The 27,138-nt window shown below is 39.2% G+C and overlaps 2 protein-coding genes, 1 non-coding gene and 1 pseudogene across 3 annotated transcripts; 1 reads left to right on the top strand and 3 right to left on the bottom strand.

Moving 5' to 3' along the window:
* Positions 1-6,638: 6,638 nt before the first annotated feature.
* LOC107723610 (SUMO-conjugating enzyme UBC9-like) lies at positions 6,639-11,563 on the bottom strand. Its single transcript, XM_016532326.1, has 7 exons — positions 11,160-11,563; positions 10,858-10,939; positions 10,665-10,748; positions 9,213-9,285; positions 8,901-9,010; positions 8,193-8,272; positions 6,639-7,229 (listed from the first exon to the last, which is right to left on the bottom strand). Exons 2-7 carry the CDS (start codon positions 10,921-10,923, stop codon positions 7,166-7,168), a joined length of 477 nt encoding a protein of 158 aa, XP_016387812.1. The 5' UTR covers positions 10,924-10,939; positions 11,160-11,563; the 3' UTR covers positions 6,639-7,165.
* Positions 11,564-12,592: 1,029 nt separating this feature from the next.
* Positions 12,593-16,285, bottom strand: LOC107723591 (3-mercaptopyruvate sulfurtransferase-like; annotated as a pseudogene).
* Positions 16,286-16,492: 207 nt separating this feature from the next.
* On the top strand, positions 16,493-16,564 carry trnac-gca (transfer RNA cysteine (anticodon GCA)). Its single transcript has one exon. It is a non-coding gene; the product is annotated as a tRNA-Cys (tRNA).
* A 3,215-nt stretch (positions 16,565-19,779) lies between these two features.
* LOC107723616 (uncharacterized) lies at positions 19,780-26,776 on the bottom strand. The gene is made up of 4 exons (XM_016532332.1): positions 26,718-26,776; positions 24,960-25,407; positions 24,429-24,827; positions 19,780-23,877 (listed from the first exon to the last, which is right to left on the bottom strand). The coding sequence occupies exons 2-4, from the start codon at positions 25,404-25,406 to the stop codon at positions 19,999-20,001; spliced, it is 4,725 nt and encodes a 1,574-aa protein (XP_016387818.1). The 5' UTR covers position 25,407; positions 26,718-26,776; the 3' UTR covers positions 19,780-19,998.
* Between the last annotated feature and the right edge of the window lie 362 nt (positions 26,777-27,138).

Here is a 27,138-nt window from a genome sequence, read left to right as displayed (position 1 = left end):
ACAATCTGGAATCTGAGGGTGCAAAAAAGTCAAGATATTGAGAAAATCGCCTTTTGTCAGTCCTGTGTCTCGTGGTCTCCTCCCCCACGTGCTCCATGACCCAGTTTTCCCTCATGTTTAATTGTTTATTGTTTCCAGGTGTTCCACAGTTAGTTCTAATTATCCCATGTATTTAAGTCCCAGCCTTTGCGTTCTGTGGTCGTCCGGTATTGAATGTCGTCTCTCCCTGCTACATGTGTGTTCCTGGCTCCTTGATGTTTATTAAGTCTGTTCGTTTTGAAGTTTACACCACGTCTCCTCATTCCTCGCTCCGTGCTCCTCACAGTAGTGGTTCATGACAAAGTCATGGCTGGACACAATTTCATGCTCCTAGTCACCCTGGTGTGCTAAGAATATGTAAATATGAATGGGAATATACTTCAGAGATATTTTACTCAGAAGAATTTCTAGGGGTGCCAATAATTGTGGCCAATATGCATTGAAGAAAAACATTTATCTTATAATGTGATTTTACCCCCGCTTTCCATTGTTTTACTTCAATGATAAGTTAGAATTTAGTGATTTTTTTTTAATGAAAGATCAAAAAGATAAACGATGCAGATTTATTTTGACAGCCACCTTTGCACTGAAAGCTCTCTCCTCCACATCACGAGTAGACACGCCCCTTATTGCTGATTGGCTACAAGTTTGTTTTGCTATTCGGCCCGAATCAGTTTTCTAAAGTGTTTTTGAAAAATCACATACCCTGCCTTTAACCAGGGATGACCAACTGGGGGCCCTTTGATAGTGGACACATAATAAGATATGTAATATACTACAAAGATGCAGTTTGTCTATATGTTCAAGACACACCTGGGAAGACATTTGCACGCAGATAGTGGCCCATCATATTATAGGATCTGTGCTCATCTGTGCAGCCTGAGCCTGTATCGGAGTAGTGAGGTGCACAAAGCAGAGGAACCTGTGGGTTGTGCACTCTGCACACCTGACATGCACATAAATAAACACATAACAATCATGATATGAGTTCCATTTTAATTATAATCCTCATGCAACCGTATTTCAATTTTCTAAAATGATCAATTTTGTGATTAGTTTTTAATATTGGACAAAACAAGTTATTCGGTTCAGAACTGACCTGATTGCCGCTCTCTGTCCTCTTCTCTGATTTGCTGATGGTGTTCATCCTCTAATTTTACTAAGTATAATTTAGCAGCATGGTAATCAAAGTTGATGCAAATGATATAGACAAATGATGCAGATTCAAATTTCCAAGTAGGTTGGAATAAAACAGTTTGAAAACATAGATGGCTTTTTTTTTTTTTTACTGATCAGTATCGGCCCTCTTAAGCCCGATCCATCGGTGATTCTTTAGCTGTCATTCCGGTGTCGTGCAATAGGTGGCGGTATCACTGATCTGTAATGTTGCTATGGGTTGCATCTTGCGTAAGAAACTTTTCGGCACATCCAACTTGTAAAACCTGGCAAAAGTAATCTGAGAGGACCAGCCAGCTGCATAACAAATATATCAAATAGACATGCCTTTAGACCAGACCCATGAAGAGGCAATAGCCCTCATCGAATGGGCTCTGATGTTGAGAGAGCATTCTGGACCCTGGTTCGCATAAGCTGACACGATAGCGTCCACTATCTAGTGAGAAAACCTCTGCTTAGATACTGCTCATCTCTTAGTACAGCCACCGAAGCACACAAAGAGCTGGTCAGATTGTCAAAAGACGGCTGAGCGGTCGATATAAATCCTTAGCCCTGACTGGGAAAACGGCGCTCTGAGCCTCGGCGTCACACAAGGTCGACCACTCGGAAGATGAAGCTCCTAAGCGCTTAACCGAGGCAAGGGCGAGAAGCAGAGCAGTTTTGAGGGAGAGCTCCCTCATAGCGACAGATTCCAAGGGCTTGAAGGGGGGTAGAGAGAGAGCTTTCAGAACCAGCACTAGGTCCCACGGCAGCACCAAAGGTGGGCGTGGAGGACGTAATTTCACTCCCCTGAGAAATATGACCACCAGCATGTGCTTCCCGATCAATTACCCATCAACCGGGGAACAAAATGAAACAATAGTGCCCACATAAACCTTTAGCATTGATGGTAGACTCCTGTTATCCCGCCTATGCTGCAGAAAATGTAGGACAACAACTCGCCAGGTCGATATCTCTATCACAGCACCATTTCACGAACACTCCCCATTTAACCTAGTAACACCTAGTAGAAGAGCACGAGACTCAGTGAGTGTGTCGAGCACTCAAGGAGGCAGGGCGCTTAGCCACTCTAAGACCCCTGAAGTAGCCAAACATTAAGGCTCCAGAGCTCCGGGCTGGGACAGCGAAAAGAACAGTGGGCAGTGAGTGTTCTCACTCATTTTAAACAGATCCACCTTTGCCCTCCCGAAGTGGTCCAAAATAATCCGAACTGAACTGGAATGCAGTCTCCACTCCCCATTAGGGATTCTGTTCCTTAAAAGCAGGTCCACTCCACGGTTTAGGAGACTGGGGATATGCGCTGCTCTGATGGAGAGTAGATGATGATCTACTCTCATAATAGAAGCCCATAATAGAAGACTCACAGCCTGCTTGAAAAGGGCTCTGGAGTGCACGCCACCTTGGCGATTTATGTATGAAACCACAGACACATTGTTGGAGTGAATCAGCGCATGTCGCTGTTCAGCTGTGGCAGAAAAGCCACTAGAGCTAAGGACACCGCATCCAGTTCCAAGCGGTTAATGTGCCACCTGCTCTGAGACTCTGACCACAGGCCTGAAGCCGGTACACCCTTGTACACCGCTCCCCAGTCCGAGGTCGACACATCTGTCATGACCACAGTGCGTGCTGTCACTAATCCCAGGGGAACCCCACTGCTGAACATTTCTGAGTCGTGCCACGGCCTCAGCGCACAGCTGTGTGTGACCTCGATGCACATACTCCCCCGTGGTCCATGCTCTCCACAGAACTCAAGAGTTCAGCCACAACTGTAGCAGCCGCATATGCAGAAGACCCAGGTGGCAAACTGATGAAGCCGACGCCATAAGTCCCAGAAGCCTCTGAAATTTCCTCAAGGGAACAGACTGGTCCGGTCTGAAGCGGCACAGAGCTGATGAAATGGTCGTTATGCTCTCTTGAGAGAGGCGGGCTCGCATCTCCACCGTTGTCGAAACACACAACCAGATATGTTATAGACTGACTCGGGGTGAACATGCTCTTCTGCATATTCCAACCCTAGGGACTCCAGACGTCGAAGCAGTGTGTCCGTATGACTGACAAGCACATCTCCTAAATGGGCTAAAATCAGCCAATCGTCCAGATAGTTTAGAATGCGCATACCACTCCGAGAGGGAAAACGCCGCATTTATGCACTTCAAGAATGTGTGCTGGGCTAAAGCCAGCCCGAACGGGAGCACTGAGTATGCTGGTATGCTGTGTCCTCGAAAGCAAAGCTCAGGAAGCGTCTGTGGCGTGCTGCTATCTGAATATGACAGTATGCATCTTTCAGATCTATGGATGCAATCCAGTCCCTGGGATGGATTTGTGCCAGGATCTGCTTCAGAGTAATCATCGTGAACGTGAGCTTGTGAAGTGCTCTGTTGATGGGTCTCGGGTCCAGGATCGGATTGAGTCCTCCATCTCTCTTGGGTACCACAAATTAGCGACTGTAAAACCTGCTCTCCAGCTCACTCGGAGGGACATGCTCTATCATTCCTTTTGTGAGCAGACTGTGAGCTTCCGGTCTTAAAACAGGGGCATTTTGAGGCAGTGTCAGTGACTGAACCACGCCGTTGATACGGTGTGGTCTGAGTATGAACTGGAGAGAATACCCATGCTCTATTATGTCCAGCACCCAGCACAAAACGCCTGGAATAGCTCTCCATGCATCTAGGAACTGACATAGCGGCCGAATCTCTCCGGTTGCTATCACTATTTTTTTCAGCGAAAAAAAGACTGGCACCTTGCCCCAGCGGAGGGCCTCCAGTGAGCTCTCTCCTCCTCTTTGCCAGTCCATCAGGACGAAGGCTTAGCAGTGGGGGGTGGTCCGCTGTCACGGCAGGGGCTCCTCCTCTGTCCGTGGCACCTTTTCCTGGATCCCGTCCACTGCTTGTGGTGAACATCCCGCTCATGTCGAGGAGCGGCGGAGGACGTGGCAGGCTGCTTAGCCGATCTCTGAGTGGAGCGGGCAGCCGAAGAGAAGTGTGATCTTGAAGGCTGATGGAATGCGCGCCGGGGCATCAGGTGACTCATCACCTTTGTGCGCTCAACGCAAGGTTTTATCATGATAGATACCGATTAAACTGCGGTGACACACAACATGCCTTTATGTTCAAATTAAATAAAACCACTTCTCATAAAGAACAAGAACATGGTCTTTTTAAAAATAAAATACCAATGGTTATATAGGCTAATTATGCATTCTTTATAGCAACTTGTTTACCATATTCTTCATTCTTTCAAGCAGACATATTTATTTCTATAAATAAATTTAGATTAATCTTTAGGGCTACTAAAGTTTTTCAGTCAAGAGCAGTGCGTGATTTTGTCTTTCTTTTGTTGCTTGATTAACATCAATGACAGCAACTAAATTAGAATTAAATTACTAAAATTACTAAATTTAAATTCCCTTTAAAACCGAATGCACAGCTGCAATGGATGCAATGTACTGATACACGTTCTCAAAACACAATTCAACATCATTTTGTGTGTAATTCTCCGTTCATGCGACGCGAGTTGAGCTCTCTCTTGTGTCGTCAGATTTATATATTATATGTCTGCTCTTCTCTTATTCCCACATATTGACATTTTTGGACGTTTTATGCGACGTGCAGCAAGTGTACGTTAGCTTATGTCCCGCCGGTTCATATCATATGTACGCATCTAACCTCTGAACCACGTAGCAGATTTGTTCTGAATGAATCTCTTCCCAAATCGTCCCTCCCTAACATTTTCGTCTTGTTTGTATTCGTTGACGAAAATGTCAATAGATTTACATCATAGTCGGTGAAAAAAATGTTGTTGACTAAAATTATGACGAAAATTATTCGTCAACGAAATTAACACTGGTGCAGACCACGAATTCACCACCTGGACAGCCGGGAAGAAGGGAACCCTCCTCAAGTCAAGTCGCCTCTATTTATATAGCGCTTTATACTATACAGCTTGTGTCAAAGCAGCTTTACAGTCTTAAACGGGAAAAACGTGCTGATAATGCAAAAGACAATAGAAAACAGTTTTTCCATTTTTCCTCCTCTACGCATCCAGGTGGCAGCTCAATTGGAAGTACCAGGAGTCGAGCTTATTCCTTGTAGGCTCTTCTGGAGCATCGCAGTTAAGTCGAGGACCCTGGTAAACTCCTCCTGGAGGTCTGGGGGCACTCAGTGTTGAGGCAATCCTGCTCTGACTCCGCCCAGTCCTTTTCTGACACTGAGATAGACATGGAGTCTTCGTCTTCCCCAGGGCCAAACGAAATTACGTCCGCAACGGCAGGGGGGGGCAAAGGCTCTCGTCTGCAAAAAAGACAGGGGAAAGGGGCGACGGGAGAGGACGATTGCCCCTGACCGAGTCGTCACTGTCACCCCAAGGGAGGGGAAGGCACGTAAGACCATGAGCGATTCCCCTTCGGGTCCTCAAAACAGTCTGGCAAGTTAGCGCAGGGCACAGTCGGACTCAGAGAAGGCCGCCTCAGCGTGGGCCAGGCCCAGGCAGGCTATGCAGTGGTTGTGTCCAGCGGGTCGATGGGGCCTGTGCAAATCCTGCAGAAGGTAGCCATCTTCTGTTGCGTCTTCAATGATGGCAGCGAGAAGAAGATTCTGAAGAAACTGTCACTCTGCGCATTTTATACTGCCCGCAGACTTGCCAGTATTTGTATACGATTAACATAGATTAAAGACAGTTGAACTGGCATTATCCTATAAGGTTTCAGGATTTTGGAGAAGGGGAGGAGTTCCCACAGCGAAAGCTTCGCAATGTGAGTGAACGCTTGAAATAGAACTGTTGATGCTACATAAAAATAGAGATGGTCCTCACTGCAGAACACAAGTCCAGGAGGCGTTGTTGGATGCAGATCCAACTCCTCCCACCTGACATATACCTAAACCTACCCGTTTCCACCCCCTAATCCCTAAACTCACCCATCTCCACCCCTAAACCTACCAATCTCCACCCGTAGATGTGGATCCAACCACACCCCCTGGATCTTTTGTTCCGCAGTGAGGGGCTACTGTAAAAATATGCTAGGTTCAATTTGCCATGATAAGTTTTGTTCCCCTCGAGCTTCTTTTATAAGACTCCTTAAGAACTTCAGCCAACGATATTTTCATAATATCAAATAGTGACTGGACAAATATCCTAAAACCAAAGTGAATCAAACAGAATCAAGACTTTGGATAGTTAAAGTAAGAGGAGGTTTGTACCTACCCACCGGCAGCTGGGCATATTTTGTTTGGTATGGGCGAAACTCTGCCTGCGATATTAATAAATAATTCTACATAGTATCAGTGGTTACGAATCCTGACGGCATCATTAAAATCACACAAACATGGCAAAGCACCAGTTTGTTTACATAATTAAAGCTACCTGAAAAATAAAACAAGATGATACTGGTGAAAAAGGAAACTGTTATTAACATTAATAGAAACAACATAAACCACAATGCTTGTAGCAACCACTTTATCTTTTTATTTCAAATTAAACATACACTCATTACATATATTATGGCCACACATATTTTAATTAATGTAATGAAACAGTAAAAAAAGTAAATAAAAGTAATAGTTTTCAATATTCATTCTATATATACACAGAAACCTTTACCATCTCTGCTCTGTGTAAAAGTTGTTTCTTAGCGACTGGTCTCCAACCCGTTTCCTCACCAGAAAAAAAAAAGAAAATAATAATAATCATAAAAATAAACTAAACAAAACCAGCTTTCACCATCACTATATAAAACACCAGTCAATGATCAGCAGCCAACATTAACTTGTCTTGGTTGCTTTCATTTTAGAATTGTTTTGCACCCATTCTCATTCAGTTCTGTGCTGAAGCCAACTTGAATAAATCTTTATTTCAACTCTCAACTGCAGTTTTGGGGTTTTCTTTGAGTGGTGAAGGATTCTGGAGCATCAGAATGGCATCTGTGCAGAATTTTTTAGATTGTGCACATGCTGCTCTATGTCGGAGCGAATCTCTTAGCTTGTGCCCTCACACGCTTTTCATAGTCCATCCTGTTTTGACTGCGAGAGAATGAGTGAGAGAGATAAGATCAATAGCCGCGTTTCCACTGTCGGGCCAAAAGCAGGCGTGCTAGTGCGTGCCAGGGCCAGTCGTGTTTCCACTGTCACTTCCAGGGCTTGATCGTGCCTCGTCGGGGCTTCCTCTGGGCCAACGGCCAGGGATTTTCGGCCCGCCGAATACCTTGGGCCAAAGCGGGCCAGCTGGGACTAGAGGAGTGGTCATGAACAAAGGCGGAGTTTATCCGAGTTAGAGACGGTCGGCACCGCTGTTAATTTCCCATGTTTTCATATGAAGATACCAGCTAGCATCAACATTTAAGACATTTAAAACAATTTTAATGGCAAAACTCACTTTCAGACAACAGCGAGAGTCTGGATTAACTTATGATAACTTACTGAATTAACTTACGATTACCAGATGGGAATTCTGATCACCGTATGAGGCAGAAATGTATTATAGGCCTACGCGATGCAAAAGGCTGCATATGCTTACAATCGCTATAAGAAGAACACATTATGATTATGAACATTATGATTATGAAAATACCAGAAACCGCTTGAAGAACTTAGACAGATTCATTGAGTTTCATCTGCTCGCTCTGAGGCACGAAGTGATTTATTATATATGAAAATTATTATATTCAGTGGTTTCTCCTACTTTTCTTAGTGATATTTAGTGCCAGTTTATCAGGAAGTGACGATTTTGTTCTCTTTGACTCGTTGGGATGGAAACAAGGTGTGTTAAGGGCGGATTTTACAGTAGCGCTGTTCCGACAGTGGAAACGCGGCTTGATTTTGGGCTCGTGGCTTGAGGTGCGAGGCCATTGGCCCAGCACGGTTCGTTGTTAGCCCTGGCACGCACTGGCCCGACAGTGGAAAAGAGGCTAATGTTGTGGGCATGGTATCAGCTGAAATAATAAAATCATATATAAAAGCGTGTAGGTGGAATTTGGCTGCCCTTACCAGTATATCGTATAGGCCTCCGCCTGCGCTGGGTCCTGAATGTTGGGCTCATTAAGGAGCTCCTGGATGCCCAACAAAATCTACAGCCACAACAACATAATCACATAAAAAACCCTACTGCTTATTGGGCCAAAATGTTTGTTCAAATGCCTAACCTTATGAGTTATACTGTGATCTTAACATATTCCTATCATAATGATGAAACTGTACACATTCAGAGGTTTGCAGTCAGTAAGTTGTTTTTATGAAATTAGTACTTTTATTCAGCAAGGATGCATTGAAATGATCAAAAGTGAAAGACATTTATAATGTCACAAAAAAATTCTGCTTAAAATAAATGCTGTTCTTTTGAACTAAGATTTTCAAATAATTCTGAAAAATATACATCACGATTTACACAAAAAAAATATTAGGCAGCACAACTGTTTTTTAACATTGGTAATAAGAAATGTTCCTAGAGCAGCAAATCAGCATATTAGCATGATTTCTGAAGGATCATGTGACACTGAAGACTGAAGTTATGATGCTGAAAATTCAGCTTTGCCATCACAGAAATAATTTACATTTTAATATATACCCAAATTGTAAACAGTTATTTTAAATTGTAATAATATATTACAATATTACTGTTTTTACATTATTTTTGACCAAATAAATGCAGCCTTGGTGAACATTATTGTATGTCTTTGTTTGTGTGTTTTTGCATACTTGTTTGATGGTGATGGCTGGTCTCCAATCCTTCTCTTCCTCCAGTATGGACAGACACACTGTACCTGAAGGATAGACATTTGGATGGAAGATTGGGGGCTCAAACTTGCCTGAGAAGAAAATGAACAAGTCAGGTTTATTTTCACAAAACATATTGTTTCAAATCAGCTTAACAACAAGTATTTCTCAGCGTTTTGTTGTCTATAGGCACTAGCGAAGAACTATACAGGAAATATATGTGGAAGTGTAGTGACAATGACAATAATAAGCACTATATAGGGTTTAACATTTCTTGTAGAAGAGAAAACTCACATTTGGGTGGTGAAGATGGGTAATCATCCTTAAAGAGCATTCTCAGTTTGTACAAGCCTCCCTCCCAAAGAGTCTACAGGACACAGAAGGATACAAAAAACACAGATGTAGATTTTAAAATCTGTCATTTAATATTATTCGTTTAACAGTTTAAATATGATATGACATGCATCTACGAACTAATCCAAGAGACCATGGATTCCCTTTTGTCCACAGGCATGTTACATTGAGAAGTCTCAACTGTTTGGAGGTTTGATCATAATCACACCTTCTCATTGGTGTTTAAATATGACTGATATTGACAGAATGATAAAATTTAGCACGCTTAAGGAAATATGATGTTTTGTAATTATTTAAATCTGATGAATTTTAAAATTGTTTGTCATAAACATCTCAGAAAAATGTTATGGGTTTTCAAATCAGAATATGACTTTTTGTTACGAAACAGGGCATAATTTTCATACGAGTCTTCTGTAGAGGACACCAGGACAAACATCATGTTAATCAGGCATTTTGGGGAGACACAACAAGTCAATAGGGAAAGAAATTATAGATCAATATTCCTATGAAATATGAAAAAGTCTTATGAAAAATCTTACCATGTTATTACTCCCATTATGACACTTCTTTTTCATTATGGTTTTCCCCAAGAACACATCAATATGCAAATTAGATGTAATGTATAGATACATTGTATAGAATGGGAAAACCAATTTATGGAAATTTTATGCACATATTCCATAAAGTACAGTAGTATATCAAATCATTGACATCACTGAATTCAATGATGAACTGCCTTTAACTGAAAAATTAGTGTTTACTATTGTCACTTTGCATTATTGACACACTATTTCCCTTATTAATGCTGTACAGTTGCTTTGACACAATCTGTATTGTTAAAAGCGCTATATAAATAAAGGTGACTTGACTTGTACAAAGTTTGGCTAAAAATAGCCTGAAACCTAAAAACTGGTGAATGGTTGATTGGTGAATGAAAAAATTAAACTTTGTTTTTGCCTATACATGCCTTTTAATGTCTATTTATCTTTTTGAATAACTTAGTCCTGGTGTCCTCTACAAAGGACATAGAATAAAATATATTTTTTTCAAAAAATGTTTTTTTTCTCCATTTGTTTCTTATGCTCCAAACAATGTCATGACATAAAAACAACAAAAGTTCGCAAAACTTTTTTTCTGCAGGCAAAAAAAAAAAAAAAAAGCCAAGTATGCTTACACAGAAGAAGAAAAAAACACAGATAATAAAATAAAATATGTGAAGCGATTACATGTATATAAAAGTATGAGAGCATGCAAGTATAAATGTTAAAAACAAATAAGCATAAAAAATACCCTAAACAAACATACAGATTGAGACATTGCTTAGAACTCTATGTACCTTATTCTAAAACATAATTTAGAGAAAGGTGTAAGATTGTTAAGAAGGATACTAACCCCCTTTTTTCCTGGTATTGCACATTCCCAGTTCATGAGATTCATGGTGCCATCTGGGTTTTTGGTTGGTACAGCCACAAAACCCTACAAAGAAACAACCAAAAGTACAACAGCGCAAAATATAGACTGATTACAGACTGACTGAATAGTTTGCAAGTCTACACTCAAACATTTGATCGTGTGTGTCCCTTACAAAAGGATGATCTTTCCTCCAGGCTTTGCGCTCCTGTGACAGTCTACTCAAAGCGATTCCAGACATGACTCAACAGCGCCACCTGCGGACAGAAAAAAACACATATACACCATCAACCGTGCATTCGTAAAGGCACAAATAAACATTACAACAGGGCTTATATGAATATAATGTTTTTAGATACAACACATAAAGATTAAGGTGAACGACTTTCAATGTTTTCAGCGCTAATTTGCAACACGCATTTCATGTCATCATTAGCATTTTATGTAACTCGCTGTCGATTACAGTCGCTGGCTTACCTTTAATAAATGTTTAAAAATGCCTTTTCAGCCAACCCAAAACTGTTTTAGTGAAAAACGAACTCTAAAATAAACACTGGAAACGTTAAAAAGAGCCAAGCGTGTGAGGAAAATACCTCGCGACCCAACCTAGCGTTTGATATTCAACAGTTTGATTTTGAAATCTTCTACTCGGAATCGAAGTGAATTTGCCCAACTGATCGTATAATAGGTTTAAAATCACATTCAGATTTGGTCTAAAACGTCGGGTAAATAAACAATAAACGTTCATCCATGAAGGCAGTGGAATGGAGTAGCGTTGTTTGTTATTATTCGCAGGACCATCAGGCAATATCAGAGTCAACTATAAACGTCCATCAGAAGCGGCCATTTTAAGTGTGGCACGTGTGTTAGACAAACGGGAATCTGAAATCTGAATCCATTTAGGAGATCATATAGGCAAGCTGAATTTCCATCATCATTACTCCAGTATAAAGTGTCACATGATCCTTCAGAAATCATTCTAATATGCTGATTTATTATTAGAATTATCAATGTTGCCAACAGTTCTGCTGCCAAATATTTTTTTGGAAACTGCGATACATTTTTTCAAGATTTTTTGATGAATAAAAAGTTAAAAAGAACAGCATTTATTCAAAATATAAATCTTTTCTAACAATATAAATCTTTGCTATCACTTCTTAACAATGTAACACATCCTTGTTGAATAAAAGTTTTAATTTCTTTAAAAAAAAGAAAGAATAAAAATGTACTGACCCCAAACTTTTGAACGGTAGTGTATATTGTTAGAAAAGATTTCTATTTTAAATAAATGCTCTTCTTTTTAACTTTTTATTCATCAAAGAATCCTGAAAAAAAGTATCACCGGTTCCAAAAAAATATTAAGCAGCACAACAGTTTCCAGCGCTGATAATAAATCAGCATATCAGACTGATTTCTGAAGTATCATGTGACACTGAAGACTGGAGTAATGATGATGAAAATTCAGCTTTGCATCACAGCAATAAATATATATATATGTGTGTGTGTGTGTGTAAGTTCATAATTTAACAGTGAGAGCAATATGAAAATGCATTTTTTTAAGTATTTATAACGTTTTAAACACTGGCACACAAGACAGGAGCTGTTTGTGTTTACAGTATATTGTATTTATTAGATAAACTCTGAAATATAAAGAAAACAGGAACAACGGAGTTAAAGTCAGTAATTTTAGTTAATTTAGTTAATTTTTAAAACTTATAATAGTAAAGATCACATTTCTATTGCCTAAAAATTAAATGTAGCATTAATGATTATTAATATTTCCTTCATAAAGGTAAATTTACATTAAAATCCTAAATAATTCATTTATACTGACATAAAGATATCATTTTAACATCATATATAATTACATTCTAGAAACTTATTCTGAAATATTGTTTTCTTCTGTATTCTTACATCTGATTTATGAATTGCTAAAGCATAATTGTCTGCTTATGCCTTCTTTTAACTCTCTTCCTAGATATATATACCCAGATTTCAACCAGAAAAGGGGCTTTAATGCATATGCGATAGTAGTAGAATAGTGCAGTACTTAATAGTCTTTATGCAATAGTCTTATGCAATCATTTCTGATACAAATGAGGCCTCAATTAAAACTCTAGTGATTGTGTTAGTCTTGATTCCAGTGAAATGGTGTAGTATGGGTCTAAGAAACCATTCAGCGTGGCTGTTTTCCTTTTCCCTCAGAGATCACATGTTCTGGTGCAGCTCTGGTGAACCACTCGGCCCATGCCCCGTCGTACAGACAGACCCCCAGGTGGCCGCACAGGTGAGCAGCGAGGGCGATGTGACAAGCTGTCACACCTGAGCCACAGGTGACCCAGAATGGCTTCTGCATGTCAACTCCAGCCTGCTGGAAGAGCTTCTTGAGTTCCTCCACGGGACGTTCTAGACCTGATGTCGAGTCCAGGAAGCTGGGAAAAGGCATGTTGATCGATCCAGGAATATGACCAGGCTCGGTGTCTGAGATAAAGAGAAATAAGCCAGTGGCACTTTTGCATTTTTGATAAATAACATTTGTCTTACATTGGTACATAAAATCTTTGGTTGTTGTACCTTGCGTTATATATTCTATAAAAGTACCTCACAAATAACTTAGAAGTCCGTATGAATGTGGTCACAAAATGCAAGTATAGGCCTACTAATTATACAAAAGTATGTATGAAGCATGGCACTGTGTGACACTGCTGTCACAGCTTGTCATATTAACTACCATCTACTGTATTACTGCAGAGAATTAAAAGTAGGGCTGGGCAAAAAAAAAATTGACTTGACTTCCATAGTATGGAGAAAAATATATGGAAGTCAATGGGGACCAAAACAGTTTGGTTATCCATATTCTTCAAAATATCTTCTTTTGTGTTCAACAGAAGAAAAGAAATTCATACATGCATAAATGATGACAGAATTTTTATTTTTGGGTGAACTATCACCCAAAAGCCAGTATTAATTTTCCTACACCGTTCATAGGCTTGGAGCCTCCATGTTACAGCTAATGCTGTGAGATTTTATGTTTGTTTTATCTTAAACATAAAATAACCTGATCCTGTTTGATCAAGGCATGCGACTGTTCTGACTTGTCCAATTTTCAGCATCAGTTTTTCATCTTGCATCAAAATTCTGTCTATTCATTGTATGCATTTGAAATATATAGTGGGGTTTTGTTTTATTGTACCCAAAGTGTACCTAAAATAAAAAGTGTTTAATATACAGGTTTGTGGCTCGTAATTTCCTATTAATTAACCATTTGTAATCTTATGTTCACTGTTCATTTTTTATAAATATAGGATTTGTATTAAATCTATATTCATTCATATAGTCAAATCGAATCGAGAATTGAAATCAAAGATCGAATCAAATATCGAACCGAAAATCAAAATCGAATCGAATTGAGAGCTTGAAAATCGAAATCGAATCGAATTGGAACATCTGAATCGATACCCAGCCCTAATTAAAAGGCTATCAATAGTTGAAAATGACTGAATACATACATTTCTGCAAAGTCCTCACAAAGCGAAAAAGGGGAAACATGCATGAATTCCCAGACCTAAGACATTTGCCTTATCTGTCTTGGTTATTATAGTTAACTAAAATTAAAACCATAAAATAAAATAAAAAAACATTTTCATTACTTTAAATAAAATAAATGTTAACTGAAATAAAAGAAAATATTTTAAAAATATATATATTTCAGCAACATTTCTCATTTCTGTTTAGTTTAACTTGAAATACTAAAATAAGTAAAACTAATAAGTAAACTAAAACTAATAAATAGAAATGTTACAGACATAAAAATTAGTTATTAATTTGTAATTTTGTATGTGTTGCTTAAACTGTATGGTCTGTACTTATACTGTATTACTGCAGTGAATTAAAAGGCTATCTGGTATTGTATGGACAAAATTTGTGCAAAGTGCTAAGTCTTTGCAAAAGAGTAAAAGGGGTAACATGCATGGATACATTTCCTGACCTAAGACATCGTAACTAGTCAATGCTACCCTGTTTATTTTCATTACTTTAAATAAAATAAATGTTAACTGAAATAAAAGAAAATATTTTAAAAATATATATATTTCAGCAACATTTCTCATTTCTGTTTAGTTTAACTTGAAATACTAAAATAAGTAAAACTAATAAGTAAACTAAAACTAATAAATAGAAATGTTACAGACATAAAAATTAGTTATTAATTTGTAATTTTGTATGTGTTGCTTAAACTGTATGGTCTGTACTTATACTGTATTACTGCAGTGAATTAAAAGGCTATCTGGTATTGTATGGACAACATTTGTGCAAAGTGCTAAGTCTTTGCAAAAGAGTAAAAGGGGTAACATGCATGGATACATTTCCTGACCTAAGACATCATAACTAGTCAATGCTACCCTGTTTTACAGAGAAATTGTGTAACAGGTATGACGGCTAACAATCCATACTCACTTTCCCTTGGCTCTGGTTCAACCCCACGAAATCTTCCATTGGCTCTGGCGTCGACTACTTGAAATTAATTGGTTTTAATATTGCTCAAAATGTCTTCATAAGTTTTGACCCAGGACTTGTTGAAGACGCCCTGAACTCGGCGCAAGCTGGTTTACTATATTGCTCGGTACCCGGATGACCCTCCATTAACCAGTTCTTGAACCCGCCGTCCAGAACCGACACCGAAGTGTGCCCGAACACCCTAAACATCCACCACATCAGTGGAGCAGAGAACGAGCCGAAGCAGTGCTGCCAACTAATTTTCAGGGGAAGTTGCTAAAGGAAGATTGATTTGTTGCTAAAAGTTGCTAAATGACGCGATGTCATTGCGCGGTGACGTCATTGCGTAATCACGATGCAAAATTGTGTCACTGCATCAAATCTCAGCAAAAAAAACAAATGTAAATATGTTAATTTAGATGTGTTTATAAAATAATATAAATGCATAATATAATATTAAAATATAAATAGCTAATTTTAAATACAACATTGAATTATTAAACACTCACATTTTTTAACAATTACAATTTAAGTTTATTTTTATTAGCTAGTAAATTAGTAAAACTACTATTTCGGAACATTTATGATTTAAAGAATTTATTAGTAGTTTGTTAGCCTCAATCTAAAGAAAGTCTGTAAAAATAGGGCAAAATCTATTAATATGAAGGCTAAATGTTGCCAAATACATTTTAAAAAATAGCTACATTTGTTGCTAGGTGTTTTGGAAGAAAAGGTTGCTAGGGTAGTCTGAAAAGTTGCTAAATCTAGCAACAAAATTGCTAAATTGGCAACACTGAGCCGAAGTCGCTGGCATCGTAAAGGACGACATGAGTGTTGTTCCCTATTCACAGATTATACATGTAGTGTGCGAACTCGCCCTCGCTAGGCAGCATGTGATCAAACTTGGAGCTTTTGTCACAACACTCGTCGATGTCGAAAAACGAGGCTCCGGGAATGTGAGTTTTTTCAAACTCGGCCCTGGGATTGCGTTTCATTTTAGGTAGATACCAAGATGCATCTAATATCCGCAGATTTGGGCCCACTCGGTTGCTTTTGACAGCGTCCGCGAGCCATCGCGCCGCTACAAGACCTCGAGCTTGAGCAGCCATGTCTCTCTCTCGCTCCCCTTCAGTAACGTTAGTCGATGTTGCAAATAGCGAGCAATGAATCAGAGCTCACATATTACGTCGGTGTGATATTTTGTGGGCCGGAAAAGGGAAAATATCAATAATTTGTTCCTTGCTTATTTAAAATCAGATATACAGTTACTTTTGACCGTATTTAAGGTACGACATATGCGCTATATAGAACCGCGAGGGGGTATAGCTCAGTGGTAGAGCATTTGACTGCAGATCAAGAGGTCCCCGGTTCAAATCCGGGTGCCCCCTGCTTAATTGGTTTTTTTTTTCTGTTTTGCTTTTTTAGAGTAGATTGTACAAAAATGGTATTTTAATGGCTTTGCTACAGTATTTATGTTCTCTTTTGATACCATTGAACGTCATTCTGATGTATGCCTTATAGACTGCAATGCTATTCAGTAAAGAAGCACTTATGATACAGATTGCGTAGGCATAGATTTAGGGGGCAGGTTTGTAAGGGTTTTTTGACAGATACATGGTTGGATTTGACCGTTTATTCCATTCCAAACATAAATAGCCTTCTTTTCTAAACAGTATGGAAATGCATGAGAAATTCATCAGTGTTGGGCAAGTTACTTCCAAAATGTAATACGTTATATATTACTAGTTACTGTCTTTTGAAAGTAATTAGTTACATTACAGTATTACTGTCTCTGAATTGTAATGCGTTACACTACTTTTGAGTTACTTTCACCAAAATATCCACAGAAGTATTATAAAATGCCAAAATGTAGTTTATTCCTGCTCATTCTACACCCAGTGGAGGGTAAAGTGGTAGGTCTATATAGCATAAAATATATGAAATCATATTTAGATACCGGTATGTAGGTCTACATTAATGTTACGTTGTAGTTTAGGGTAAACACAGATAAGCAGAAACCGCATTATTACATTCATAAATAACACCAGTAAATAAAGCGAAATATTATCATGTACAAACAATAAACACAATACCTAGCCTATAGGCTATTTTGAACGGTTTCAGAAGAAAACAAGAATGAAAAATATAAGTTAAACAAGCCAAAATGAATTAGTCTAATTCAATGCGAATCTGAAAGCAAATGGCGTTCTCGCGCAGCCTACCTCTCTCATTCGCCATTAATCCAATTAAATGTGTCCATATTTGCGACGTATTTGAATGCTAAACTATTATTTATTATGTAAACCAAGCTTACTTAACGCACTTAAAAAACATCCTCGTCACATGAGCAAATGTGTGTTTGGCCCGAGCTCAGGCTGATCGACACGGATTGTACTACGCAGTAGGCTACGCACTATTTAAATTAACCAGTGTATCTATATGTTTGGTTGACTGTATTTTATTCTGATAATGAACAGGCTGCAACGTTTGCAATGCTGTATGTGTGTGCATGAGGCGCCGGCGCGATCGAACAGCGGAAACAAACAACAAAAAAATACTCTGTATTTTTGGTCATACAGATCATTCGAAACTGCAATGTGTTTACTTTATTTCTGTCATCTCGGTTTCCTTTCCCTGGACTTTCGTAGAGCGCCGCGCCACACAAATAGCATATGAACCAAACTCAGCAACATAGCCTATATCTCTCAGTCTTTTCCTTTCGTTTTGTTAATCTGTTAATTAGGCTATTTAAGTCAAATATTTCGCATATTCATTCATTTTATATATACACTATGATTTAATAAAAACAGATTTTATTTTTAGTTAAACTTAATTTTTGTTGCTCGTCCGCCGTCTTTTTCTCTTCTCCGACCCCGCAGCTCTCTGCGATAGCTTACTGTTAGTGGCACCAGTCCAGGTGTTTCCAGGTTTTACTCGTGCTATTTCTCCATGTTGAGAGTTTGGTGTTGCACATATTGCACCTGACTATGCATTCTTATCCTTTTCTCCGATGAACTGAAAATAACAGGAGTGTGTCCGTCTCACAAATGTAGAATCCGTCTCTGTCATCTGAACCATCTAATTCCAGCAACAGAAGATAGACAAACTATTTTACCCGCGGATTTTTTTCTCTGGTGCTGTTTTGCGGTGTTGGTAAATTCACCACTTAATTTAGAGTTAAAATATGTTGTTGTAACTTGCGTTACTGAGATTGTAACGAGTAATAATATTACCCAAATTTTATTAGTAATGCGTTATATTACTGCGTTACAGCAAAACGTAATATACTACTGTAATAGCCTATTATTACTTTTGTAATGCGTTACTCCCAACACTGAAATTCATACATATAAATATCGAGGGGTGAGAAAAGAAGGCGTAAGTGACATTTCACCAGCTTTACAGGAGGGCCAAAACAAAAATTTACCATAGTTTGAGCTGACTTTGTGCACTGATTTCAATCGTTTATAATAAAAATGTGTACACTCATGGATGACAGTATAGGCCTACTACTTTTGCCAGTAGAAAGAGCTCATCAAGAGCTTTCATTTGATATATATATCTCCATTTCACCCAAAATGTCACTTACGCCCTTCTGGTTCTCACACCTCCAATAATCAATGATGTAAATAATAGAATAGGAGTCATGCAAGTGATGTTTTAATGGGTGTAAATAGTGCAAGGTTTCTGAAATCATTTAACCGAGTCACTTAAATGTCTGCATTGTAATGAATAGATGATGACATATAATATCATCTAGCTTTTCCAAAAGCCATCTGTTTCATTCATATGATTCATCTCAGTTTAGCTGTGTCATGTGCAAATATCTTACCTGGAAGTAGAAATTATTGCTTTGTTTGTTATACATACTGCCCCTATGTGACTTTTTTGAGTTGGAGAAAGAGGCACTGTTTTCTTTATCTGAGTGTTGTTGCCAGTTTGTGAGACTTTTTTAGTAGCTTGTCACAAGGTATGCAGTTCTGTGGGAGTGAGTGTTGGTCATGAGAATAAAATTACATAGTCGGTAATGAAGGTTTTAGCAAAGCTCTGGTCCTGTTTTAGCCTGAATATTTATTGTCACAGAAGGGCATAGCTGTTGCCCTTTGATCTTGATCATTATCTGTTTAGTGGTTTTCATTCTGTTATGGTATCAGCATAATTATCCAACTACATTTGATTACGGTACTTTAGTGTTTCATGTGTTTAATGTATCAACATGACAAGAATTTATATCACATATTTTGTATGACAAGCTTGAGATTAGTGTTTAATGATAATGAGCTCAGTGTTTAATGATAAAACAATTAAAAGACATTAAGGGTAATTTATCTGAATTTTATTATTATACTGTGAAATAGTGTTATAAAATACATTTTTAAAATACATAATGCATTTTTTTTTATAAATCAGCAAGCTGGTTTGTAATGCATTCATATAATATTTTAAGAAAGTGTTAAACAAAACAAGGAAAGAGAAAAGATACAAAGATAGAGATAAAGAGTATTTGTATAAATCAACCTGTCAATCAAGCCCAGCTCAAAACATAACACATAACATATTCTGTCAGAAAATTAAAAATGTAACAATCTGAAATGTTGTGTAGTTATAGCATAACTTTTATTTCAAAATTTCATATCCTTATTCTTGCTAAATTTCTTGAGAATTTGCTATAGAAATAAATTTTGACATGACTTGACTAGAGAGTGTATTTGGCATTGATTCCATGCTTTATATGTCAAGTTATAACCCTACAACTGTCAATATAATTACTGAGTATCCTGTGTTTGTAGAAAGTTCTTGCACAAGGACAAGTATATACCATTTAAGGCATGAACTTTTTGGCTTTCATTCTGGGTATGATTTGCATGTCCCTGACATCTTTGTGCTGCAGAAGCCAGCATAGGTATCGCTCTGTGCCCATACCCCATCCACTTGTAAGAAGAGGGATGACTTGGCGCATGTTGATGTACCATTTGTATGAGTCCTCTGATACAGCATGGTGTTGTAAGGCCTCTCGTACCATTTCAGGTGTCGAATGACGTTCCCCAAGCCCTATTGTCTCCCCTAAGCCTAAGAGAAGGTCAGCCGCCTTGGCTTTGCTCCTGCCCGAACCTTCAGTGTATGCTTGGTAGAAAGGCACTCCAAGATGGTCCATTTCTGTCAGCCAAACAGCACCTCCATACTTTTCAATTAGAACTTTTTCTCCCTTTCGAGTTAGCTTTCTTCCAAACTGTGGTTGTCCCTCCTGAACCCATTCAAGGCAATCAGAGGAAGGCATAATGTGAATGGCTTGATCCAAGGTTACTCTTGGAAGGGGTTTTTCTAAGTTCTTCAGTAGTCCTTGGGCATGAGATAGTGTACCAGCTGTGTTTAAGATAATGTTGGAATGTTCCTTTAGCATTGCCTGAGTCAAATGGGCAACATAGCCTTCAGCTATACTAATGGCTATATTCATGTCACCCAGGAGCTCACATTCCACATGGTAGAACTGGTTTAGATGTGTAGCATCAGGATCTTCCCCTCTGAAACTGGGGGACACGTAGTAAGCCCCGGGAAGACCATCGTGAAACCTCATAAAGTACTCTAAAACAAACTGCATAGAGTCCGCTAGATATACATCTTGGCCCAGCATGTTTACAAACACAGGCTCAGAATCTGACCCCAGACCCATTGGAGAAGAGATTGTGTCAGTTGTGATAGGTGTCAGTGCATAAGCATACTTGCATTTGTTGTTGAAGTACTCTACCGTGCTATGAAACAGGGTGTTTTGGATTTGAAAGAGATTGCGATACCATTTGCTCTTAATGGCTGATGCATCATGAGTCTGGGGGTCTTCCCAGGACTGAGGGGCAGTAGTCTTTGTGATCTTGGTGTGCATCTCTGTAAGGTCCTCTTTGTTAGCTGGGGGCCCATCTACCGATGTTACATATCCTGCATAAGTTGGGCAGAACTGAGAAGCCACAGTTGGAGGTTTTAGGGCATTAGGTTGAGGAACTAATGGAATCATGTTGGCATGGGCATAATCAAATTCAAAGCCTTCAAATATGAGAGCTACACCATGGGCATTCATTCCTTCTTGCAAAAGATGAGCAACCTTTCGTATTGCCACAATTAGGGCTGTAGAGTCACTCTCATTCATACGGAAAATGTCACTGGTAAGAGGTTTTCTTGGCACTAGAACTGTAAAGCCTGGTGTATTTGGAAAAGGAGTAAGGAAGGCCACATGTTCATGGTCTTCCCAGACACGCCACTGTTGCTCTTCACCACGGATAATGCGTGGGAAAAGGCCACCACCAGAGGGATCCCCATGGAAGTCAAAGCAAGAAGGGGCATTGGGTGTTGGGAGTTGAGAGCGAATCTTTGCCTGCACCTGGTCAAGATGTATATCTTCACATCGTGGACCACTTTTGGAGCTACAGTATCCAGGGTCATAAGGATTGAACTCCATTTCCTCAGCTAGCTGAGGCTTCCAGTTTGGTTCTAGGCCATGAAGAGGCAAGACTTTGATGTAAGCTGGCTTGTCGAATTCTGGCATGGACACAAGGGCACAGCGGTGCACACCAAGTTTCTCGCAAAGGAGATTGGCAACAGTCCGTGCCCCCTGCATCATTGCTACGTAGTCAGGTAACACTAACTGAAAGATACTTCTAGGTCCATTAATGGTTTTTCGAGTGAGAATAGCGGCTCCTGGGGTCCAAGGATTAGGCTGTAGGTGAGCTACCAATTCATTAGTCTCCCAAATCACATTTGAAAACCCCCTCATAGGTCTCAAAGCTTCAGTTCGAGGAATGCCGTTGACCATTGAACCAACAAACATGACCCCAGCGTTGGTTTCAATAACGGCCTCACCTTGATGGTCCACAGCAATAATTCCTGCACACTTTTCCTCCAGATCATTATGGATAACTTCCCGACAAGCCTGTCTGAGACTGTAACCTTTGAGGTTGTATAAGCTGGCTACTTTGTGAGCAACTGACTGGCGTAAGAAAGCATCACCATCACCAGAGCATGTCACGGCAAGTTTCTCATCAGCATATACTCCTGCACCCACTATAGCAGTATCACCGACTCTGCCTTTCCACTTGCCAACTAAACCTCCGGTAGATGTGGCTGCTGCTAACTTGCCCCACTTATCCAGCGCAACTGCACCTACAGTTTGAGGATGTTTATTCTTGCCATTACCTGACTTCACAAGCAACTCCTTGTATCTTATGTCAGTGTCAAAATACTCTGATTTCAGTGTTGTGTCTTTCTCTCCAAGACTATCTAGAAACTCTTCTGCACCTTCTCCAATTAGTAATGAGTGCATACTCTTTTCCATAACACATCGGGCTGCTTTTATTGGGTTTTTCACTTTTCGCAGGCAAGCCACAGATCCAGAATTTTTTCCATGCCCATCCACAATGGTGGCTTCCATTTCATGCTCCCCATCTCTGTTATATACTGATCCCTTGCCAGCATTAAACAAGAAACAATCCTCTAATGCAACTACACTTCTTTGTACTGCATCCAGACTACTACCTCCATGAAAAAGCACTTGTGCTCCAAGAGTTAGAGCTGTTTGAAGAGCAAATTCGATGTTCTCAATCACCTTTTGATTCAACATAATTTCCTCACCTGCCCCGCCATGAATCACTAAAGTGAAATCTGTCTTCCTGGTTTTGTTTTGTCCTTTCTGCTCTACAGCTTTGACAGCATCATCCAATGAAGATCCATTTACTAGTTTTTCTTCATTATCTTGCAGGAGACATTCAATGGCTCCCATCTGCCCAGCAATGGCATACCTTAGTGCCAGAAGCATTACTAGTTTTAGATTGAGCTCAAGTCTTTCTTTGAGATTTCCTAGAATGTTGGCGAAAGTACCCTTCCCATTCAGCACTAGACGTACTTGGTCCTTCCTGCCTAGATAAGTGACTGCCAGTTGGTCTGTAGCATACACGTTACCTACAGCACACTCAACTCCCTCCATCAGATCTGATCCAGTCAAGTAAATTGAAGGGCATCCAAAAGGGTCAAGAAACTTTTTGAGTGGGTTATCTTGAGACATAGATCTGCGCAAGGCTGCCAGATGAGGCCCCACACCAAGGCCAAGTTTTGTGGCTTTAATTAGGTTTTTGTGCTCTAAAAAGGCAAGGTGAAAGAGCCTGAAAAGCTCATTTGTGTACCGGGGAACCTTGTCTGGGCCAATGCAGAACGCTAGTGCTGTAACAAGCTGGTGAGATCTCACAGTTGTGGAGTATGTGGGATCACAGCGGCCGTGTTTGAAGTGACGCATGTGAGTAGGTGTCACCATGATAAGGCTAGTAGCTGCATCCCCAAGTGTTTGCCTCAAGGATAGCTGCAAAGTAAAATTAATCCATGCATCATATAAACCTCTGTGGCCCCTTAAGGTGGTGAACACATCTGGGTAAGATGAAACTTCAAAAGTTATGACAGACTGGCTGGCTTGTAGAAGGCTAGAAAGAGACGGATTTGGCATAGTTATGCCTTCCAGTGGCATTTTCAGAGGTTTAGGATGAAGGGAACTAGCATTTGAGGGTGGAGCTAAACTATTGGTTTGGGTGTTTATCATTTCTATGTTTTCTGATTCTGAGAGCTGCCACAGACGTTCAACGACAAGTCCAGCTACCATTCCATCCAGGGCACTATGCTCGAACAACATGCCTGCTTGTCCATCTTTAAAAACCACCAAGTTCACCACCTGTTGATGGAGATGGTAAATAGTTATGTCATTCTGCCAGTCATATCTAAACATTACAGACAGTTGAGGTAATAATATGTATTAATCCATTAATCTTAATAGTACTTGATTTTATCTTACTAAAAACATTGTAGGTATGTTTGTTAAAATAAATTATCAGGGGTTGTGCGTCATTTAAAATGGAATTGAGAATGCCTTTAAATTCCAGTTCAGTTTTTTGAATGGAATTTTAGTTTACAAACAAGTTGCAAAAGTTTAATGTAAGAATTAGAGTTAAAATATTTTAAAATGCAAAGTAATTAATATGACTTTTTTATTTGAAAAAAAGTTTAAAAAGCTTTGAAGTTTGGGTTTATAGGCCTGATAGATAGATAAACTTCCTGTGGGGTGGGGCCAATTCCATTCAAAATCCAAGACATGAATTGAAAGCGATACAATTCTTAAATTATGAATCTTGCCAAACCCTGATTAGCATGGGAACTTAAGCTTCCTACTACACAGTACTAATTATAAAGTGCTAATTTTAAACATCCTAATTTGATTTTACATACCTTATCATAGTATCTCAAACATCTGCCATCTTTCTCTCCTAGCCGGACAGCATTGAGTATATTTGCAAGATCAGCCGGTGCTGGGCTGTCTTCCAGGGAAACAGCCAGAATGGCACTCTCCATCGTTTCAAGCGAAACTGCTGCTTCTCCCCCTGCATTTAAAATATCCTTTCTCACAGAATGCCAGACTTGGCGATGAAGAGAAGACAGACCACAAATAGTAGACGGGTCTTGTTTGGGGGATGCTGCTGGGTGACTCATTGCATGCACCAGTTGGGCATAGATGTCATTGAGAGGTAAAGGAGAAAGAGATTCCCCTGAACTTGGTTGCCATAAAATTTGAATCGGAAATATACCCCCTCGACAGGTCAATATGGCGTGAAGGCTGTCTGGGTATGTCTGGAACATTAAGGCCGAGAAAATATGTCATTAAGATTGAGTCAGTATTTCAAAAAATTACTTTGCTAAAGAATCATACAATAGTAAAAACTGGAAGTTAGATGTAAAAAAATAATGGAACCAAAACTTCACCTTTAGCTCATCCTGGCTCTTGCCTGGTAGGCGACTAGCCGCAAAAACCTGCGACTGTTGTGTTCGCTCAGTTGGTACATCCCCTTCCACCAGCCATGGTTCACTGTACAGCTTAGCAACTGCCCACAGCAGGGCCGTAGCCCGCTCTGTCTGTGCAAACTCCCCCTTAAGCTTAGAGGAGGGCAGGACAGAAGGAATAGCAGTGGAATTGGGCAGAGGATCGTAGCAGGAGAGCAGCCGCTTTTTGAATTCCTCAGTCACCCAGTTCTCACGTCCAGAGACGTGTTTCTTCAGCTGTTCTTGGACTTCCTGGAGTGCATCTTTCTGCTGAAGAAGGGCAGTTTTGTAGTGTTGGTACTGGTCAGGATTTAAAGTGAGCTGAAGCACCCGACTAGCCTCCTGGAGCGTAACATCCAGTTCTGGAATAGGATAATCAGATTGCGCCATCCTGTAGAGTAGAGGACAAAACATAAAACTTTAGACCACATGCTACAATTGTGTCATGTGATTTAAATTTAAGTCCATGTTTGAATGAGTACACCAGTGCGTTTTCTCAGGGTACATGTGACACATGACTTTTTTTGTCATGTGTAATTCAATCATTTCATTACATGGATTAATAAAGTGGCTTATTTCCAGCACAAAGTCTCAGTGTGGCTTGGAAATGTAGTTTGACTCTACACGCATGTTTAAAAGGCATACAATACATCTAAGGATGAGCATTTTTAATGTACACAATGATTTGGCAACCTTTACACATTCCAAAGGTGCACATACTCAAAATTACTTTTTGACCATGTGGCCATAATGAGTATAGCATGCTGTTTGTATAGCCAGTTGTCATGGGAATATGTCTCATGCTGCATGTCCCTAGTTGTATAATTTGATTTAGCCTGATTTAATCATGCCGTGTCTCTTTTTGTAACTCTTGTAATGCTGTCTTTCTTTTTTCCATTTATGCTCCCTGGTGACATGGAAGTTCACTGTAGGTAACCTTGATCATGTGATGTCATTGATTACTACTGAATTCATTCACCTTAATTAGGAGCAACACCCAAGTAAGTACGATTACAAGTAAATTCATTATTATTAGACAAATTTGCCTTAGCATACTCATTCAGTAAAGCATAACACAATATTCTTACAATATTAATTGCCTGCAAAATATTACATTAGCCTGCTTAAAACAGCTTAAACCACCCCTAAACCATGCTGTGCGACCAACCTAAATCAGCTAAGACCAACAAACCATCTTGTTTGGTTTAAGATATATTTTCTAGCAAAGAACTTAATACATTTTACATACAGATCTGGCATTCTAATGCATGAAATAAATTTTTCAGTATTTATCTTTTCTTTTTTCAATCACAAATGAAGCCAGCATATATTTGTATAAACGTTTGAATTGTATGTATTTTGGTTATTTTGTTATATGTTTTGTGGCTGTACGACATTAAACAAATTAGTATATTCTGAAAAAAAAAAAAATATATATATATATATATAAAATATTTTTTAATTTAGTACTACAAACCAATGCACATGGCTAGTGGGTTAAAGTTGGGTTTACCCTAATTCAGTTAAAACTTTTATTACTTTTTTATTACTTGATTTTAATCCTATGCAATTTGCTCATGTATGCAAAATGTGATTTCTTAGATTTTTGTACAATTATTTAAGGTTTGTCAACAAACGTGTGTACTTCAATGTCAGAGCAGAAATATTAAGTAAAAAGCAATATAGAAACATTCAACTCACCTCAGGGCAGTAAAGACTTCCAAAGTTTATGTCGACTTGTCAATGCGATGAGAGCTAGAGTGCAACAAGCTTTTGTTGCAGTGAACAAGCAAGAAGAGGGCTGTAATCTGAACCTAGTGATTCCAATTAAGAAATTTAATTTCCTATCTCCCAATAGACATGGACAGTATAACAGGCAGATTGTCACACTGACTTTCCTTTTCTGTATATGCAATAAAAGAGTATAAGGTCAGTCTCATTTATAGTTTCTACAACTGTACACCATTTTTGATACTACAGTTTTATTCTGAACATTAACTCCTGCAGAAGCTACTTATTATAGAGCAAAGTCTTTATATAAACTGTGTTTTGTAGATTGTCTGTGTGCAAGCTGCATTTGATCCTTACCAGTATGCTGTAATAATGTGTTTAATTATGTGTG

Source organism: Sinocyclocheilus rhinocerous, unplaced genomic scaffold (genome assembly GCF_001515625.1).
Source record: "Sinocyclocheilus rhinocerous isolate Xijiao unplaced genomic scaffold, SAMN03320098_v1.1 scaffold154, whole genome shotgun sequence".
In the NCBI taxonomy this organism is placed as follows: Eukaryota; Metazoa; Chordata; class Actinopteri; order Cypriniformes; family Cyprinidae; genus Sinocyclocheilus; species Sinocyclocheilus rhinocerous.
This window is presented reverse-complemented; position numbering and strand designations above follow the sequence as displayed.